This window comes from Gadus macrocephalus, chromosome 3 (genome assembly GCF_031168955.1).
Source record: "Gadus macrocephalus chromosome 3, ASM3116895v1".
NCBI lineage: Eukaryota > Metazoa > Chordata > Actinopteri > Gadiformes > Gadidae > Gadus > Gadus macrocephalus.
In genome coordinates, this window is record NC_082384.1 from 951,363 (window position 1) to 972,224 (window position 20,862).

Genomic DNA, 20,862 nt, shown 5'->3' on the forward strand with positions numbered 1-20,862 from the left:
CCCTGGGGTTTTAGCAACCATGAACTTCGCTTTCAACTTATTTTCTCTCAACAAACATGATGGTCAAGGTAGCCATATGTTATTTTACAGTATCAATGTATTGCAGACACTACAGCCTGCCAGACCAACAGCCAGACAACCAGACAGACAGCCTGATAGACAAACAGGAAGGCAGACAGCCAGACAGGCAGGCAGGCAAGCAGACAGACTAACAGACTTGAATACAAAATGCTGCTTCACCATTTTGTCCATTCCAAGCTAAATAAGAACTCCATCCTCATAGCTCAGCCATGGCCCCGGGCCGCCGACAGGGAGAGCCCATTCCTCACATTATAACCACCTTATGTCTCAGTCATGGCCTCTCTATGTGACTGTGTGTGCTTGTGTGTGTGTCTTTGTATCTCTCTCTGTCTCTCTTTCAGGTGCTGCTTGCTAACCAATATGCCTGCTCAGGCATTACAACCAAGAGCCATCCATCCACATTCACTGGCTTGGGATACATCATGATGGAAGAATCTCCCAAGGGCCAATTGTAACCCCAAATGTAATCCTTAAATCAAAGTAACAGTCTCAATGGGCTGTACAAGTCATATCCTTATGACACTCCCCAACCCTAAAGGCAAGAAAAAACTCCCTTAATTAACAAGGAAGTCTTGAGCATGAACACAGGAAACGCTCTTCCCGGGGATAGTCAGGAGGGCAATTGGTTCCATAATTGGCACACATAGTAATAAATTAGTATTACAAGCAAACTTTTTACAGACAAATTCAGTGTATGATGAGCAGTCTTAATATTAAACATTTGTTGACATTACTTTGTGAGGATGTCACAAACCATGCAAATTGTACAATTGTACACAGTTCAAAGCTGAAACCTGTGTAAGAGCACAAGGAGCGGGGATATGAATCCACAGCTGCTACATGTTAACGGACCGGGACAATGTGGGCACGTGGTGCCCTTCATGTAAACAGATGTGTTTCTGAATCCAATCCTGATTAGTAAACTATGTGGAATCTAAATAATTTTTTGTGCATAAACGGTCGCAGCCTTGAAGAGTCTCCCAGAGGCTTCATAAAGCCTTGTGGTATTGGCCATTAGGGGTGTAACGTTAATAGCGTTAATATGGCGAATGTAGAGGCTTGTTTTGCGACGTGGAATTTAAAAGTTGAAGTCGGAGTTCCCCCTGGACCGTTAAACAAAGTATACTACTCCGACTCCGTAATCCGACTCCGTAACTACGGAGACACCTCGAGCATTCGCAGTTCTCGGTCGGGATGTCGGATACGCAGTGCATTTCGCCAGCCGATCAATCTTATATGTTGAGTACAATAAACGTTGACTAATTCCACATAGCCTGCATTAATAGTCATTTTGTAGTTTTTATACATTTTACAGCTTTTTATAGCTGCTAGGCGTAAGAGTTCACCGTTCAAAGCGGGAAGTTTATTGCGGGGGAGGAGCCGCGGCGGCAGTTGTGTTGTAAATAAACGTCCAAAACTTTTCAAATCTTATTTGGTGTTTTATTGCTCCTTAATGTTCAAAGTAAACAATGTACAAAGTAAATATGGTGCAAAGTTAAAGCGGGGAAGTGATTCCGGAAATGATTTAGTTAAAGGACCAATCACAGCCTTTGCTTTCTCCATTGCGTCGATGGATAGTTCAATAATATTGGATGCGCACGTAAGCTACGGAGAATGCTACGGAGAGGGCTCTCCGTTTCAACATACAGCACTTTAACATGTACACGCATTCTGTCTAGGAATTCAGATATGCAAATACCATAACCAAGTTTATTGGTGTTTTCATTGCTGCTGACCTACGGCCATTCTCCGTTGTTGACAAACAAGCAGTTCTTAAAAAAGATCCACTTAACCATGAACTGTACCGTCCTGTACAGTACCGTGACTTCAAAACAGAGGAATGTCCGAACCGTGACTTTTGTGTACCCGTACACCCCTAGTGGCAATGGACTAAGTAGGCATGACACACTACATGTAAGATGTATGAGGCCTTTACCGCAGAGCCCTTATGGAAGCCCAGATCAATTCCAATTATTGAGGAAAAGGCTGAATATTGGTGAACGCTAAAATACAGATAGGGTTTTGCACTGAGAGGTTGTCCTGATAGCCATGCTGCGTAAGTGATAATAGAGAGCATGTGAAGTTAATCTTTGAGCTGCTGAATCATCTCTATGGCTGTATGGATTTTAAATCAGCCATTAAATAGGAGATAGAAGGGTCAGAATGTGCTGGCATGTGGCTACTAAATGGACTTGATGTGGTAGTGATTGTCTTCGGATTGTTGAGATACCAGAAATACAGAAGCCGACATTTAAAGGTCCCATGGCATGCTACTTTATGGATGCTTATGTGGAGCACAATAAATGAGGAGACAAGAGACGGAGATGCGTCGAGTCAGCTTTACCTTCCACTTCAATATATATAACATCACCTGAGGTCAAACGGACACCCAGCACGTTAAACCGGAACTGCTATCCCATAACACCTTTCCCTTAAAAGGTACAGTTCCTTGGTGAATGTCTCTCAGTCTTACTTGTGGATCACCACATATATACAGTATATATATATATTATATATATATATATTATATATATATATTATATATATATATATTATATATATATATATATATATATATATATATATATATATATATATATATATATATATATATATATATATATATATATATATATATATATATATAAGGGATGGGCACGAGTAGTAAATTCCAAACTCGAGTGATCGAAGGAATTCCTCGAGGATAAATCGAGTACTCGTTTAATCGAATCTATTTTTAGAATGCAACGCATCTGCAGCAGGAATAGGCCTGATGATGAACGGCAATATTACCAACCAAACATGTAATGCCTATTCTCCATCAAAACAGTCAGAGTTATCAGAGTATTCATTATTTCTTTTTGCAAACGTTCAAAACACATTTTCCTTACAAAAATAAATATGCGTCTCACAATTTAAATCACGTTGAACCAAGGCCTGTAACGGCCAAGGCCTAACCATTGCAAATAATTTAAAGCTGCAAATAAAACGGCAGCAAATGGACTATGGAAATACTCAACGTTGTGATCTTCTATACACGGCCGGGATTACAGCTGAAAATAGCCGACACACTTGGTTGCTGCGGGTCTGCTTTCCCGAACTCACCGTTGTGTTTCAGGAGCATATGTGGCCGCATAGTACTTGTAGTACTCTGGTAGCTCGATTTCGCTTGGCAGATTTTACATTTCACCTTATGACCTCCTATTTCTTTAAAGTATTTCAATTCTTCGCTGCGCTTTGCTTTAACCGCCATCTCTTAACTTTTTGAATTCTGGCGTGCCTGCACACGGCACGGCACGTGCCGCACAGAAATTTGATACATTTGCTTCAGAAAACTTTGTTTGTGTGTGTATATGCAAACTCGAGTTTGCCTGTCCACCAACCAAGTTCATTTGTAACGAGGAGTTCTCGAGTAATTTCGATTCCTCACGCCCATCTCTAATATGTACACTTTATGTTGAAAGTATAGAGACCGTCGCAATTCCCATTGAAAAGAATGGCGCGCTTATTACTCTTCAAAACAAGAGCAGGTAAATTGAACTGTAATCAGACAACACGGTCATATGCTATAGACCCTAGGGTATCTGTGGTATAAAGGCTGGGACCAATTTTGAATAAAAAATATGTAAACTTTATGTTGAAAGTATAGACCGTTGCGATTCCTATTGAAACGAATGGCGCAGTGATTTCCTTTTTTTTTACGGTTTTCGTTTACCGATTTTTCCTAAACGGTTATGATTTACTAACCGGTTAAACGTGTACAAGTGTACCCGTGCACACCCCTAGTTTTAACCCCTGAGGTGTATGAAATCAGATATTTACATAAAATACTATTATGCATTAATTGCAGCCTTTCACTATTAGTTAATTGTAGGGATGCACCGAATTTTCGGCCAACGAAAATGGCCCAAAAACAACACGGCCGAAACAGAAATTTGTGATGACGCAAACAAAAAGCGCGGCCAGCACACGCTTGTCTGGATTAGCGCCATTATGTCTGCAGTGTGGATGTTTTTCAATATTTCTGAGAAAGACCCACGTATAACGATTTGGAAAAATTGCAATTCCTTGATTTTAAAGAAGTTAGTACACAGTCATAGCCATACATGCAATGGTAGTACTAATAATTGGCATAATAATTTCCTCATTTTCGGTTTTGGCCAAGAATTTTCATTTTGGTGCATCCCTAGTTAATTGCAAATGCAAACATCACAATACCAATTAATATGCAATAATTGGGCAGCCATAGCGTAATATTACAACCCCAAGGTAGAATGTTGCTTCTCAATTAGAAAAAACAGCAAGTAGGTCTGAATACGAAACCTCAAATCAGCCACTAGAAGGATTCAGAATGATTCAGCGTTGGAATGTGTGATTGTGGTGAGAGTATTATTGGTCAGAGAGAAGGATAGTAGATGCCAGCGGTGTATTCTTCCAATCATATTTTGAATAGTCATGAAAGAACCATTTGACTTTCAAGCAGCCAACATCAGACAACCAGCCAATACTCCACATGCTGCACAATATTCAATGTCCCCCGGCCCCCTTGTTACCTTTACGGTCTTTAATGAGTGATTCATTAAAACCTCAATAAAGGTGTGATGGTGCGAGTGTTTGAGGATGTGATAAGAAGACGAGGAAGCGTTTAGTGGCAGGTGTTGTCAATTAACTATCCTCCGTCTCGTCTTTAAAATACAGAGATAGCTGAGCCCAGGAGAAGAAAGGAAAAGAGGCCCATTCAACGGACAATGGATTTGGGTTTCCTGCATGTTAATTGCCATTAGAGACTATGCAATCCATGCTCGTTGGAATCTTGTGTCCTTCACATGTCTCCAACGATTGCTAGCCTCGTTCTCAGCCTCTCTGTCTACCTCCTATTCAGAGTGTCTGTCTTTCTTCTGTCATGTGTGCTTGCATGTTTCATCTGTGATGCTGTGCTGTAGTTTCTTGGCCCTGAAAACACGGACCACGTTGGTGGTCTGTTGGGTCTATTCTTCTATAGGCATTATTACACTGACAAGCCGGTTCGGTCACAGCTTGGCGCGCCCGGCAATTTCACTCTCTTGCCTGTGTAAAACCGAGGGGGTAAAATCCCCCATCGTCATGGAGACGGCTTTCTTGGTTCAATGGAGAAGGTGTGGCTACGCATGGAGAGTAGACCTCTTTAGAATCATTTGCATAATACGATTGATTTTATTTTTTTATGATTCAAGAGACTTGCATGTAAGATTGACATCTGAGTGTAGGCTACAAACACGATTAACTATTTAAAAGGGCAAAAACTCCAACATATTCAAAATGTTGCTGAACATTTGTTTTTATCCTGACAAAAGCCTCACAAGGAAAGTTCCTCTGCGTTTTTCTCGTAGATCACACCATCTTTCCCCGTCTTCGTTTAAAGCGACGGCATCACCTTCTCTCACATGATCAGCAGCTCGCAGATTTCACTGTCTTTCAAGTTAGAACTACTCATGTTGATATGGCTACGTTGTCTCTTTTGTAGAGACACGCAGCAACACCTTTACCAAAGTCCCTCCCCTGGAACCACAGAGCCATCTATCACATTTACATCAAAATGAAACCGGCAAAATGTGTAGGGTCCGAGAGGGTAAATTGCGAACTCAGGCAGGTATATATTAGGGTTGCCGCGGTATACGGTATTACTGCTGTTACCGGTGTTGAGGCCAACACCGAGTAACCGGCAACACCGAGTTGTTGTTTTTTTCCAGTAATAAAAAACAAATTCTGTAAAAATGAATAATATAATTATAATCAAGAAAATTCTAATGTGTAGAATAGGCCACAGTTCTGCTCTGTGCGGGAGAATTGTCGCGCCGAGAATTGACGTGCTTCCTTACAAGACCAGTAACCATAGCAACGCCGGTAAACAAACCCCGCGAAGCCCAATCCCTAAGTGAGCTCGCCGCGCCACGGCCATCCGGAGGTGCACAGAGCTTTTGGCCGTGATATTATGATATATAAAATTATATTATACTATTATATAGAACGTTATAAGACGCCGAGAATTGGCGGCCAGCCGCTGTCACCGAGTGTGACAGGGGAGTTGACGGAGAAGATGGCGGTTGACCTATAGTTTCAAAGTTAATACCGTTTATACCGGTAATACCGGTGTTGACACGAGCGTATTACTCTGTGTGAAAATGTCCACACCACGGCAACCCTAGTATATATACCCTCAGTCATTGTAAACACGCGGAGTGCATAGTGTATAGTGCATAATGTATAGTATAGTGCATAGTGTATAGTGTATATTATAGGGTATTCTATAGTGCACAGTGCATAGTGTATAGTATAGTGCATAGTCTATTGCAAATAGTGCATACTGAAGTGTATAGTATAGTATATAATTCATAGTAGGGCTGAACGATTAATCAAATTCAAATCGCGAGGTAATAGAATGCAAGGAAAAAAAAAATATATATATTAAAAAAAGTTATACATTATTTTTTGATTTGTTCCCATTACTGACTGGAGATAAGTACGATTTTTTTTTTCTTTTACAATTCCATAGTTAAATAAAGATGTTATAATATCAACACATCGGCCTGGCCTAAAGGATGTGTTGGTCATACTAAAGAATGATTTAATGCTTTTTTAGTGAATGATACAGAACATAAGGAACTTAATAAATAATTTGATTATTTCTCCAAATCGTTCACACCTGGCGCATAGTGTATAGTATAGTGTGTTGTATAGTGTATAGGGCATATTGTACAGTACAGTGCATAGTGAATATTATAGTGCAGAGTGTATAGTGCATTGTGAATAGTATAGTGCATATTGTATAGCGTATAGTATAGTTTATTCGTATAGTGCACAGTATACAGTATAGTGCATAGTGAATATTATAGTGCAGTGGTTTTCAAACTGTGGGGCGCGCCCCCCCTGGGGGGCGCCAGAGTTCTTCAGGGGGGGCGCGACGTGAGAAAAAAATAAACCCGAAAAAAACCCTGAAAGACGATGATTCAAATCATCAGTCGTACTACAACTGTAGAAGTAACATAACTAAATCAATTTTCAACCGTTTATCTTCGTGCAAACCATTTAACAAATCTACACACTTGTATCTTCAATAATATCTAAACAGAATTTCGATATCATTTAAAATGTCTTCAGAATCACAGTTTCATACCGCTTCGTTTTCAGCTGTTTTCATTGAAGACGTCAGCCCATTCTGATACACCTACTTCTAGACATCGTAACTCATTCCTTTTTCAACCGTTTACCATCGTTCAAACCATTAAACAAATCTACACACTTGTATCTTCAATACTATCGAAACAGAATTTTGATAGCATTTATACTTTTTTCAGTATCACAGTTTTAGTTTCAAACCGGCGTCGTTTTCAGTTGCTTATAATAATTTAGGTCACCATAGCAACGCCGGTAAACAAACCCCGCCGAATAGTCGAATCTCTGGACTGAAAAGGCAGATCTGATTCGACTCAGAAAATTCAGAGTCGGGGACCCTGAATGAATCTGTAAACTGGCAGTTTACACAGATTAAGATGTTCAAATGTATTTAAAAAAGGTTAAGCTAAAACATGCTTAGATAAAGTTGTTAAATTGTGTTGTTTAAAAACGCAAAAAGATGTTGTAATGTTTCAGAAATATGTTTAAAAAATATGTTAAAAAAATTCTTTCTAATGTTTCAAAAATATGTTCCAAATGTTTTCAAATTATGATCGGAGATGTTTGAAAATGTGTAAAATAATTAAAATAGCTTTCAAAACACTGGTATTCAGAAAAAAAAATTGGGTGGAGGGGCTCAGCTGAATTTTTTTCTCTGAGGGGGGGCTCACTCTCTCACACTTTGAAAACCCCTGTTATAGTGCATAGTGTATTGTGTATAGTGCATAGTGTATAGTTAAGTGCATAATGCATCGTGTATAGTTTATAGTGCATAGTATAGTATAGGGATGGGTCAGAATATTTGATGATTCCATTATTCGTTCCTGAGGGTCAAAATCGATTTTTAACATTTGGACCGTTAACACTTTTCCCATTCAAATATAAAGTTTTTCACAAGCCATAACTTTATTTCCCTGGTAACGCCTGAGTTGTAATACCTGGAACAATCATTACCTTTCCGTAAGGTTCACTCCTCCAGTAAATAGGACGGACCTTAGCTACGAGTAGTAACGGGAGGTATTGTAGTCCGCTCAGCTATGAGCCAGAGAGCTAGCGTTATGCATTGTACATATTTATCATTTGAAATTCGTCCCAGCCTTTATACCACAGATACTATAGGGTCTGGGATGGGCATGATTAATCGATGATCGACTAATTGATCTTTAAGAATTTCGTAGATTCCGTAGATCGATTAAACTAATGCAGTGCGCAATTAAACATCTTACGACACAGGGGCAATATTTAAATGTGCGGCTCCTCCCCCGCAATAAACATCCCGCTTTGAATGGTGAACTCTTTACGCCTAGCAGCTATAAAAAGCTATAAAAACTACAAAATTACTATTAATGCAGGCTATGTGGAAAATGCGCCGACTTTGGCTCAGCCTGGCTCCGCCCTCTTCCGCTACGTAGCTAAGGTGGCTGCCGTTGAGTACGAAAAGTGTACATCGCCACACACTTTGCGATTTGACCGTTTTCAGTGCACTTATTTTCGCCCGATCTGAATCGGAACGCCCTACGTACTCAAACTTAGGCTAGTAAGTACGAATAGTATGGATATTGGAACACGGCCATGTAATCATAAAGCGGACAAGGCCGCGGCGAAGTCTGGTGTGGGACCATTATTATTTAAAAAATGACTTCTTGGGGAGCACTATGGGCCTACCACTCAAGGCGAGGTTAGCATCGAAGCAGAAATAAAGAACTTTATGAGCCCCTGGATTGTGGAAAGTTGTTCCCCCGCCTTGCCAAGTTAGCACGGAGGTATTTGTGCATCACGGTAACGTCGGTCCCCTCAGAGCAGGTGTTTTCGGCGGCTGGACTGACGGTCACCAGGCTGCGGTCGCGTCTGACCCCAGAGCATGTCAACATGCTCATCTTTCTGAACAAAAATCCGTAGACTGGTTGGTTAAGTTGTAACATGATGTTTTTTTTTGTATGATTGTTGTTATTATTTTGGGAGGTAACTAGGGTTGTGTTTATTTTTAGTAATGTTTATGAGCACCGGCTTCGAGCTGCATGCTCCGTTGCTTAGAGCAGAGTAGCGCTCTATTGAACGGATCTGGTTTAACTGAGTTGTTCATCTGATAATAAAGATCCCAATTAGGAAAACACGCTGCTTTTGTATTTTCATTTCATTTTGAATATAGCATATAAATACTTAAGTAATATCACACGAGAGATAGTGCGTTGTATCAGCACGGCTGTGATTGTGCCGAAGATAATGACAGCTGTGCTGATATTCACTACAACAGCACAACCTCGAGTGTGATATTGCTTTTATACAACAGTTCTACAAGCACCATTAATTAGTTAACATTTGTTTGCTCATTTAATTATTTATTTGGCACCGCAAATATAAATGGATCCGCGACTGGGACTGAACTGTTGCAAAGCAACACACACACTAGGTAGCAGAAAAAATAAACATCGGAGTGATACAGGTATAGTTAAAAGTCCCGGTGCTGTTATACTTGGTCGGAACAACATTTTAAGGTAAAATATTAACGATTAATCGACTAATTGATCGTTAATTCTCCCGATGATCGACTAAGACAACTTAATCGAATGCCCATCCCTAATAGCATATAACCGCGTTTTCTGATTACAGTTTAATGCATTTTTCACAAAAGACAATTTGACTGGAACTACTTAGCAGGTAGATGTTTTTTTGAATTTAAGATATGAAGTGATTTCTTGAAGATGATCCATGGCTGCCTTTGTGAATGTCGGCACACATCGAATAATCGGTTATTCGTTCATACCACCCACTGATTATTCGACCATTAAAAATATGAGTTATTCACAAACCTAGTATAGTATAGTGCAGGGATGGACAAATGGTGGCCCGCATTCTAACTCAGCCAGGTCCGCAGATTATTTAAATATTTTTACCGCAACTGAATCAGTCAGTCATTGTAATTATACTGTGCCCCGATAGAGGACGCTTCTTATGCAAACAATAGCGCCAAGGAGAGCCATGTCCATGAGCAGTGTAAAAACGTAAAGAACACTCGATCAAGAAAATCTTACCTCTCAATCAAGATGGGAAATAGAGTATCTGTTCATATAATTCAAATGCAGACCCATGTGTCTAGTTTGCTTAGAAACTATATCAGGTCATGAAAGAGTCCAATTTAAGTCGCCACTACAACTACTACAAATGCACTGATTATGATGATAGGTGTTGCACTTAATGTTGGGCCACTGTTTTTCATTTCTGTGCCATCATTGAATGATGATGTATGTGAGCCCTTTGCACTGAAAAAAATACTAATCACTCATGTGTCTGTTGTTTTTTTTAAAACGACTTGTTCTTTTTGTCGTTTAACAAGAGTAGACACGTGAAAAATGCATTTAAGCATGGAAAATATGAAATGTATGCATGTTGGTTCAATAAACATACAACATCTGAACAAGAGCTACTGAATTAGCCTTGACTTTGCATGAATCACACAAGCGACCTATTGTGGTATCAAAAGAGTGAGTAGTTTGCATCCCTGATATTGCACAGTGTATAGTGTATGGTGCATATTGTATGGTTCATACTATGAACCATACACTATACAATATACTATATACTACTATATACTATACACTCATCACTATGATAGTGATGAGTGTATAGTATATAGTATATTGTGCATAGTGTATAGTGCTTAGTGCATAGTGTATGGTGCATAGTGTACTATGCATAATGCATAGTGCAGTGCATTGTGCTTACTGCTTAGTGTATAGTGTAGTGAATAAGCTAACAGAGAAACGTACTAGAAAACAGAGCGCGCGACCGTCACTCTGATGTCCGCGTGCACAGGTGTAACATAATGACAGGCGGCGACACACAACACAGCCAGCAGCCATTAAACAGAGAACACATCTGAAGCGTCCATTGACCCTCATCTTGTCTTACACTCTCTCTTTACATAATATTTTGTAATACAATAACACGATGGTATTGCTGCAGGAATCAACGACGACGACATAAAAGATGCTGATCTGCATCCGGAAGCATCCTCTCCCCCGTGCAGACCGCTCACACCTCCTCGACCTCCTCTTTCTATCTACAGACACCTCCTCTATCCTTTACAGACACACGGAAAGGAGCGGGGCCGTACCTCCTTCTTCTTCTGTCCTCCTCCTGGCAGCACGCACAGCAGCAGGACGAGGAGCACCGACATCACCGGCAGCTTAGCGGCGCTTTTCCTCACAACAATCGCCATGATGAACGAGAGTCCGGATGCTGCAGAGGCGTCTCTGACCAGGGATTGGTTACCAAGTTCACCAATCTTAGCAGAGGAGCTACATTCACGGTTATGGATGTTGTAGTTTTTTAAGGCGGAGAGGTTTTTATCTCTTGCAAAACGAACAATAACGATACATACAACACCGTACTATTAATAGGTTTTGTCCAAAGGATAACCACCATTTATTTAATCAAATAAACCAGAATTTAATAGTTATAAATACGGTATAAATGAATATGAATAAGACCATTTTCACTTAGTATCATTTGGCATTAAACAATAACAAATAAAAAACCCAGAATTTAATTATTTATAATTAAAGAATGATAAGTAAGTAATATGTTACTTTATTAAATAATTCATCTAATAAATCAAAGGGAATTAACTCGTAGGCTCAATATAACCTAGGCACAAATCCTGTTCCTGATTGCTCCACGGGTGGTTTTGGAGGGACCATGGAAACCACTTCTTCTCATCCTTCACACATGCCTCTGAGTCCTGTTTACATTACCCATGCATGAATAGGATAGAGAGGGAGAGGGAGAGAATACATATATAAACTTGTGTGTGTGTGTGTGTGTGTGTGTGTGTGTGTGTGTGTGTGTGTGTGTGTGTGTGTGTGTGTGTGTGCGTGTGCGTGTGCGTGTGCGTGTGTGTGTGTGTGTGTGTGTGTTTTCTGTATGTGTGTGTGTGTGTGTGTGTGTGTGTGTGTGTGTGTGTGTGTGTGTGTGTGTGTGTGTGTGTGTGTGTGTGTGTGTGTGTGTGTGTGTGTGTGTGTGTGTGTGCAACCCGGTATCACGCCAAGGCGTAAAATAGATACGTCTGTCCACATCGCAAGGCGTGTTCAGGGTCACGCTTTGCCTGACCAAAGCGTCACCCTGAACACGCGTCCTTCTCCATTCGAAATGAATGGGGGAATAGCACCAACAGGGGGCGATACGTTCTCCTAGCATTTGGTGAAATTGTTACGTAGCCATATTAATCGTTATTATCTGAATGGGAAATGCAATATTTTAGGACAGATACACCATTAAACGTGTTTCTAATGACATTTCTAGCGAGAAATGTACATTTTCCTTGCATAATCTTCAGTCAGGGAATGTGTATGATCTTTATTAATCTTTATTATCTGAATGGGAAATGCAATATTTTAGGATCGATTCACCGTTAAACGTGTTTCTAATAACATTTCTAGCGAGAAATATACTTTTTACTTGCATAATCTTCAGTCAGTGATTGTGTCTGATCTTTAGTTTTATAGTTAATAGGAAGATTTAATCGTCTCGCTCGCATGTTTCAACGACGTCAGGTTGCTAGGGACGCTGCTTTCGCTAAACTAGCAGCTCACGTGTTTCCTGCGTTTGGGTTATTAAACCGTTACTTTATGTAACTTTTAATGATATTGTAATAACCACAGGCAAGGTATTGAGCGAAGTAAGCTTGATAGCAGGTTTATTGGATTCCACAATCGGACAGGCAGGCACAGCTCCACCGGAAAACTACAACAACCAAAACTCCCGCCCGGAAGGAAACCCCCGGAACCCCCTCTCAGAAGGCCCGCCCCTTCCTCCCAGACCCTGTGACGTGAAACACGTTTATCTGAGAGCCAACCATGCCTTTAATATGTCCATGATGTTACCCTGCGCCAGTGAGCAGTTTGCATAGGAATGAATGGGCGGCCATTTTCCAGTCTGTGGTCCATCCTTTAATATGTCCATGGAGCCAACCCAGTCGCCAAAAGCATACGTTGACAGTGTACGTTTTCGTGAACACTGGATTACGTCGCATTTCAACATAAAATAGCGTGTTAGCACACACACACACACACACACACACACACACACACACACACACACACACACACAATGCATTTCGCTGCTAAAACAACAACTTGGGCTGCTTCTAGGACATTTTGGGTGGATTTTGAACGGTATGTGGGCAGGATGTTTTTTGCAGGCAGGACCTGGCAACCCTGCGCTGTTGCCCGAGGTGCAGAAATGCAGAAATGCTTCCTATTTATGTCTAGTGTACAACCCTACTGTCCACAAGCATCACCCCCCCCCCTCCCCATATGGATTTGGAGAATTGTTGCCACGTCCCAGTGGTGGAGGTATCATATATATGAAAGAGGGCATTCAATTATACTACAATGATCAATTAGGAGGCCGAAGCCCTATAGGAAGTGATGCAATAGGTGACTGGGTCGACAACATTTAAAGAGCCCATGCCATTAAAATCTATTTTTTCCTATTGTTTGTTAAATAACATAGGTCTGAATAAGTTTGTGAGCTGTGGTAAGTTTGAAATCTATGCAGTTTGTCTGCTGAACGCAATAGGCAATGAAAGGAAAAAGGCAGAAGAAATGAGCCGATCTGGATAAGGTGACACTGTGACGTAGCGTTGTCAAACTATTATTCATGGCCCTGCCCACTTGGTTGGTTCGTAACCACCCACAAGAATTCTGAAGGAGTCGTGATTGAGCTAGTGCTAAATGCTCATACGTGTACGGTAGTTGTTTAGTTCGTAGTAACAGGCTAGTTACAGAATTTTGAATGCAATGGCAGAACGACATCGAAGTACATGAACTGCGACATGCTGCCTGCCGCCGGTTGCCGCGAGGCACCACCGCCGCGAGGCACCACCGCCCGGCAGCGGGCAGCCGGGCGGTGGTGCCTCGCGCCGGCAGCAGGCAGCGCGCGGTTCTGTCTACTACAGATTGATGTGGAAGTGGAAGAACCAGAGACGTCGGAGAACCCGACGAAGTCCTTTGTGATTCATTATATCGTCTGGCCGTGATAATATGTATTATTTGATATAGATATCTATGTATTATATGATATTATTTAGATATAGAGCTCCAGGACTGTAACGCAAGTGTTGTACACTTCCTTGTTATTTGGATAACCGTTCTGCTGTTGGTGTGATGGCGCATACACGTCGGACTCTCGTCTCTGGTATTTCTACAACGAGACTCGTAGTGGGGGTTATCTCAGCCATGGTTGAGAATGAATTGGGGGAAAGCAACTTTGGCTTTGACTCCCTGAAGTAGGCATGAACCACGACATGGAGGAGAAAGGGATTGTTGACCGCGGTCGTCTCCCGCCGGAGCCTCGCTGCCGATGGACCACCCCGCGGTGATTAGCGCTGACCGCTGCCGAGGCGGCGGGAAGCAGGGCTCAAGCGGGATACATTCGCGGCCAACAATCCCCTTCTCCTCCATGTCGTGGTTCATGTACTTCAGGGAGTCAAAGCCAAAGTTCCTTTCCCCCAATTAATTCTCAACCATGGCTGAGATAACCCCCACTACGAGTCTCGTTGTAGAAATACCAGAGTCCGACGGGTTATGCGCCATCACACCAACAGCAGAACGGTTATCCAAATAACAAGGAAGTGTACAACACTTGCGTTACAGTCCTGGGGCTCTACATCTAAATAATATCATATAATACATAGATATCTATATCAAATAATACATATTATCACGGCCAAAAGCTGTGTGCACCTCCAGACGATATAATGAATCACAAAGGACTTCGTCGGGTTCTCCGACGTCTCTGGTTCTTCCACTTCCACATCAATCTGAAGAAGACGCGGTCATTTGAGATTCATAATAGCCTATCGTCTGGAGGCTCACACAGCTTTTGGCCGTGATAATATATATTATATATTATATGATATAGATATCTATGTATAATGCGATACATCCACCGTAAACAGAGCGCGTGGTACCGTGGCTACAAGCTGCTCAGGGCCAGGTGATAATATATATTATATATTATATCATCTAGATATCTATGTATAATATGGGTTTCTACGAGCCATTGCGATACATCCACCGTAAACAGAGCGCATGGTACTGTGGCTACAAGCTGCTCAGGGCCACACCCCCACCCCCCTCCTTGACCTGCCTTGACACGCCCACCGTAACCAGAGCGCATGGTACTGTGGCTACAAGCTGCTCAGGGCCACACCCCCACCCCCCTCCTTGACCTGCCTTGACACGCCCACCGAAACAGCGCGTTTGGGGGAAGCTCAATGTGCGACTGGTTCGGAGTGGCTGTAACTCTGCACCACGGCTGAATTTCGGGGACGTCTTTGAATACTGTGTTTGTGGCCCACTAATACCTATATTAAAGCATCCATAAAATAGCATGGCATGGGATCTTTAAGTAAACTGTACTTTGAGGTCTCTTATATATCAAAGGGGGTCTCAAAGGACGCATACGCTTCAACCTGTGGCTGCAGCCCTACAGGAAATGACTCAGCAAGTGCTCCATCTGTTGCACCTGCACCCAGCGGCTCGCTTGCAAGATTTTGGCCTGAAGTTCTTCCCAGACCTACACCCTAGCCATCCAACACGCATATCTGAGAATCAGGCTTCTCTTTATTAATGACAAAAAGTTACGAGAGAAATACACGTTAACTTTTGTCTCATTGGCCCGTTTCAGAAAGCAGAGGGGTATTCCACAAAGCCGGTTTTATCACATAACCGGGTAAATTAACCCAGGGTTTGCGGTAATCCTAGGTTTTCCGTTCCAAAAGGATCACGGTATGTTAGTTGCTATAGAAACATATGCTCTGAATCAAACCTGGTCGGAGCAGGTTTTGCGCAGGTTAAATTTGAAACATAACCCGGTTTTGGGTATTTAAACCGGCGTTCACCGCAGATTTCTTGTGTTCACAATGGCATGCCCTTTTGATGAGAGAACTGCTGATATCGGAGCGCAAATACGTGCAATCCACCGGGAGCGATTGATAAGACCACGGCTCGACATCTTGGCATATCGGATGACTTTTTGCTGGAGTGGAGAGATATAGATTCTCGCGCAAATCAGATTCTGAGGATTCTGATTGGCTTGCATGGCTTTATCCTTCTCCCTACACTGCCGCCCATAGGTTTGGCATAGTTATAATGTCCCAACGGCGTATTTATCCGTTTTGATGTAAACAACAACTTTTTTGAAAACGATGTGTGCACAATGTTATTTTTGAAAACGGAGGGGGGGAAATATTTGTTTCTATAAATACCCTGCTACGTATAAACGTGGCCTCAGTGTTTGTTAAACCTCCGTTCGTGGAACACCCCTCAGGTTTAGTGAAAACTCTGAGTTAGTTAACCCTGAGATGAGGGAAACTCTGTTTTTTCAGTTTCACAAAGCCAGTTCAGCTTTATTTTATCATTCCCTGATGAGTACCTGTTTGAGCGTTTCCGTTTCTCTGCATCATCAATAATTTATATAAACAATATTCTCAGCCCTCACATCGATCACATGACACATCGTGGACACACTCTCAGTTCCGAGCAAATTCTTTGTATTGCACTTCGTTTTTTTGCTAACGGCAGTTTTTTGTATAACGTTGGTGATGCAGAGCATGTGTCCAAGGCAACTGTCTGTCGGGCTGTCCGAAATGTGACACTTGCACTGAAACGGCTACTATGCACGTTTGTAGTGTTCCTAAGTCACAGACCCACCAGACTTCTCAAAGAAGAGTTCCACAGAATTGCAGGTATCAGTTTAAGCAGTAATTCATTTATGTCATAAAGCTTGGAGACTTGAAGCACTAATCAGTCAATTTGATATATTTTATGGTTTCCAGGTGTGATTGGCTGCATAGATGGCACTCACATTCCTATCATAGCTCCTTCAATAAATGAAGGAGATTATGTGAATAGGAGATCTGTCCACAGCATTAATGTACAGGTAGGCCTTAATAGTAGCCTTTAACATTCCAAATTAAATATACTTCTCTATACTTCTCTATTACTGTTCTCCACAGTGAAGATCATATGTGATGGAGCCCACAGGATTAACAATGTGGAAGCGAAGTGGCCTGGGTCTGTGCATGACTCACGAATGTTTCGTGAGTCTACACTGAGTGCCAGATTTGCCCATGGTGAGTTTATATACAGTATATAGTTATATCCTATGATCAATATTTTGTTTCCTCCTATTGCAACTGAAACAATAAACTATCTTGTATTATCATAGGAGAGTTCGATGGTTACCTACTCGGAGACAGAGGGTACTCCTGCCAGCGCTATCTGCTGACCCCTTACCCTGACCCCGACCCTGGCCCACAGCGACACTACAACTTGGCTCACTGCAGGACACGAGCCAGAGTGGAGATGACCATCGGGATACTCAAGACCCGGTTCCAGTGCCTTCGTAGGCTCAGGGTCACCCCAGAACATTATAGTGGCATGTGTGGTTCTCCACAACATTGCCACTATTAGAGGAGAACAATGTCCTACTCTTTCCCCCAATGATCCAGATATTAATCCTACCCCCCCGGGTGATGCACGAGATGGAAGAGCTGTTAGAGACATGATATGCTTCAATCATTTCTAACTGACCCATCACCTCCCCAATGTTAAAGAACGACAATATGCATCTCATTTTATGAGGTCTTCTTTATTTCCTAGAAGGACACATTTTGTACAGTTGTTAATCCTTTGTTGTTGAAACAATAAAAAAATCATCCACCTGTGGGCACGTCACCCACCTTTAACTGATGGTCCAGCATTTGTAATTCCATTTTTGTCTTTGTGATCTGCAGCCTTATATGGTCCATTTCCAGATGCAATTTGTTGATTTGTGCTTGCAAACATACCTTATAGAGTTGTTTCACAGGGAGCTATACGAACATAAGTGACGTTGAATTTCCCAATGTCTACTTGGCGTTATTGTAAATTGTGGGTCAATGCTGAACAACATCTTACTGAGGTAAGCTGTTCTGTGGAGGTTGATGGACCTTCTTCCTCATTGTAATTTCCAGCATTGCTCTGTTAGAGAGAAAGATGTTGCAAGTTGTATTGTGGAACACCACTATTAACTGAAGCCAAAGTTATTTAAAAAAAAAAAAAAGGTGTATACTTCAACAGGCCTCTCTACATCTTCCCTCTCTGTGCCAGCTGATAAGGTGTCTTCATCATCCTCCTGTAATGAAACAGAATGTTTGTGTTATATTCTACCCATTATGAAAAATCTGTGGAATATTAAGAGTACTTACAACAGCATGAAGGTCTGTTATGGCAGAAGGCTCCACGAGACAGATTACACCATCAGTAACTGGTAGAAAATTAAGATTAGACAGTTGATGATTACCCAGAATAACAATAGTGTGCAGGTCCCAATACCCAAGGTGACCCATTTTCAAACTCTGAGTCACCTTAAAATAGATTGACATCTGAAAGCAAAAGCAGCCAATTGAGAAGAACTGTAGCCTACTGCTACAAGAAAAATCAGTGTGCCAAGTTGTGTCTAAGATGAATGGGTGGCCATTACTGAGCGAACACTAGAAAAAGGATTAACGTACATGCCATTCATTTGAATAACTTACCTCTTATGTAGGCCCCTGTGTCCTGGGGCGTGGGTGGGTCCGATGAGCTCCCCCCAGAGATGCCCTCAGCAATGGGTCGCCCACTGTTCTGACTGAGGGCCATCTTTTCAGCCTCTGTGAGAGGTGGTGGTGGTGGACCGCCACCTGTTTTGCGGGCCTCAGCCTTTTTTCTGTTGGCTATAATGGAGGTCAAATTTAAATACATACAGAAAACACAACTTTGGAGACTTGTATGTATAAAAGGCATTTAGGTGTTGCTTTCATATAGACAATATTAAATACTGGCAGTGTTGGGATTTCTCTTTTTTTAGCAGATTTCCCTAATTACTTAAATATATGCATCACATGTTGAATGTAGCCACTAAATGCTGTTTAATGAGGGCAGGCTAAACAACATCACAATTGCTTGTACTTTATTACACCTTACCTGTTTGAACTACATTTTTATATTTCATCTTTAGTTGCTGCCAAGTCCGTTTGGTGTCTGTTGGGTTGCACCTGTGCTCACAGACACACATATGGAATATAATTGTTGAATAAGTGGAACATTCAAGACAAAACATTTCTTTTTTTTCTCCAATTAAAGCTATACTGTACGATGTGAGAGAGCTAGCATGATTTGAAATTAGCTTCTCTTCGGAGTTCCGTTTAACTCCTCCCCCACCCCTCGACACAGAGCCGTGCACGAGCGCTAATGCTGCTTACGGCTTACTTCAACGGCAACCATTGCGTCACTTTTCAGGCCATTCAACTCCCTCAGCTGTCGCCATCGCTGAAAAGCTAATCCAATATTTATTCTCGTTTTTCCTCGAGCATTCTCCAACTTTTTTTTTGTTGCTGCCTTTTCATTTTCTGTCTTTCCTTTTCTTGCCTTTTTAAAAGGATGAACCGGGGCAAGTAACGGTGGCAGTGGTAACTTCTGTTTTTTTTCTTCCATCGTGTTAACGTTGTAGGCTCACTAGGTCTAGTCCACTGTCATGAACTACTATGATAACAACGCTTTCTTTGCCCTCCGTGAACGCGCTCAGGCCGGCTCAGGCTCGTACACAGAGGGGAGAGAACGCGCAGGCTTGTGATTGGTTCTTTAGATTCGGGTACAATGTCTCCGATTGGTAAGCATTTTAACAGGTTTATAGCAGATACAGAATTCGTTTTTTTTTCGCTTCTTTTTCATTGCCCATAAGTTATTTATTGCTGTCTGGATGTATAAACCAATTTCAACAACATATTAAAAAGTGCATATCACTGAAAATCGTACAATATGCCTTTAATACTCACGCATTGACTCGGTCAGCAATTTTCTGCCACGCAAGCTCCCGCTCTTTTGCTGCTGCCACAGTATTGCTTCTTTTTAAAAAATATATGCTCACTTTCTGCATACGCAGTCATTAATATTTCCAACTCCACTGGGGAGAAGTAGGAGGAACGAGGCTGTTTACCCCTTGTTGCCATGGTGAATCATGTTATCTGTGTTCCATTGATGAAGGCTTTTTATATCCTCATGCACGGGCTTCACTCAGGGTTACCTTCAACCTAGAGTTAAGGTTTTAACTCAGAGTTTGTTGAACCTGCTTTCTGAAACGGGCCCCCGGTCCTCCCGATTAGCCACTCCGGGCCTGCATAGGCCTAATTCTGAAATCACTTAAAAAATATCCAGTTTGGTATGATGAGGTGACTGATATCTTTGCATCACAAACAGCGAGGAGGATCGACTTGATCTATAAATGAAGTCAATCTTAAATGGTTTAACAGCATGACCAACTTTCTGAAAGATCCATTAAAATCCACATTTGCCTCAAACGATGTTAGGCTTACAGCCCATGTAAATAGTTGAGAAATAATGTTCTTGTTGTTCTTTTAATTGTTTGTTACTCTGACCGCTCTGTTTGATATTGTGGAAAGAATGTTAGTGAATGAATCAGAGCATGATGCATTTTAAATGGCATCACTTTTGGTCTTGTGTCTTCATTTTTCTAAAAAACAATAGCTGAAAATAAAAATTGCCAAATTACAACCATAGCTTCAGTCATTGAGGGCAAAAATAG

At 41.6% G+C, this 20,862-nt stretch overlaps 2 protein-coding genes across 2 annotated transcripts in view; both read right to left on the reverse strand.

Moving 5' to 3' along the window:
* Positions 1–11,496, reverse strand: part of LOC132453324 (tumor suppressor candidate 3) — a 143,263-nt gene extending 131,767 nt beyond the window's left edge. The window contains exon 1 of the mRNA XM_060046167.1: positions 11,348–11,496. Coding sequence (XP_059902150.1) covers positions 11,348–11,452 — 105 coding nt within the window. The 5' untranslated portion in view covers positions 11,453–11,496. The remainder of the gene's footprint in view (positions 1–11,347) is intronic.
* A 6,457-nt stretch (positions 11,497–17,953) lies between these two features.
* LOC132453335 (uncharacterized) lies at positions 17,954–20,285 on the reverse strand. Its single transcript, XM_060046181.1, has 7 exons — positions 20,096–20,285; positions 19,245–19,315; positions 18,818–18,994; positions 18,491–18,546; positions 18,352–18,414; positions 18,198–18,260; positions 17,954–18,112 (listed from the first exon to the last, which is right to left on the reverse strand). The coding sequence occupies exons 1-7, from the start codon at positions 20,194–20,196 to the stop codon at positions 17,954–17,956; spliced, it is 690 nt and encodes a 229-aa protein (XP_059902164.1). The 5' UTR covers positions 20,197–20,285.
* Between the last annotated feature and the right edge of the window lie 577 nt (positions 20,286–20,862).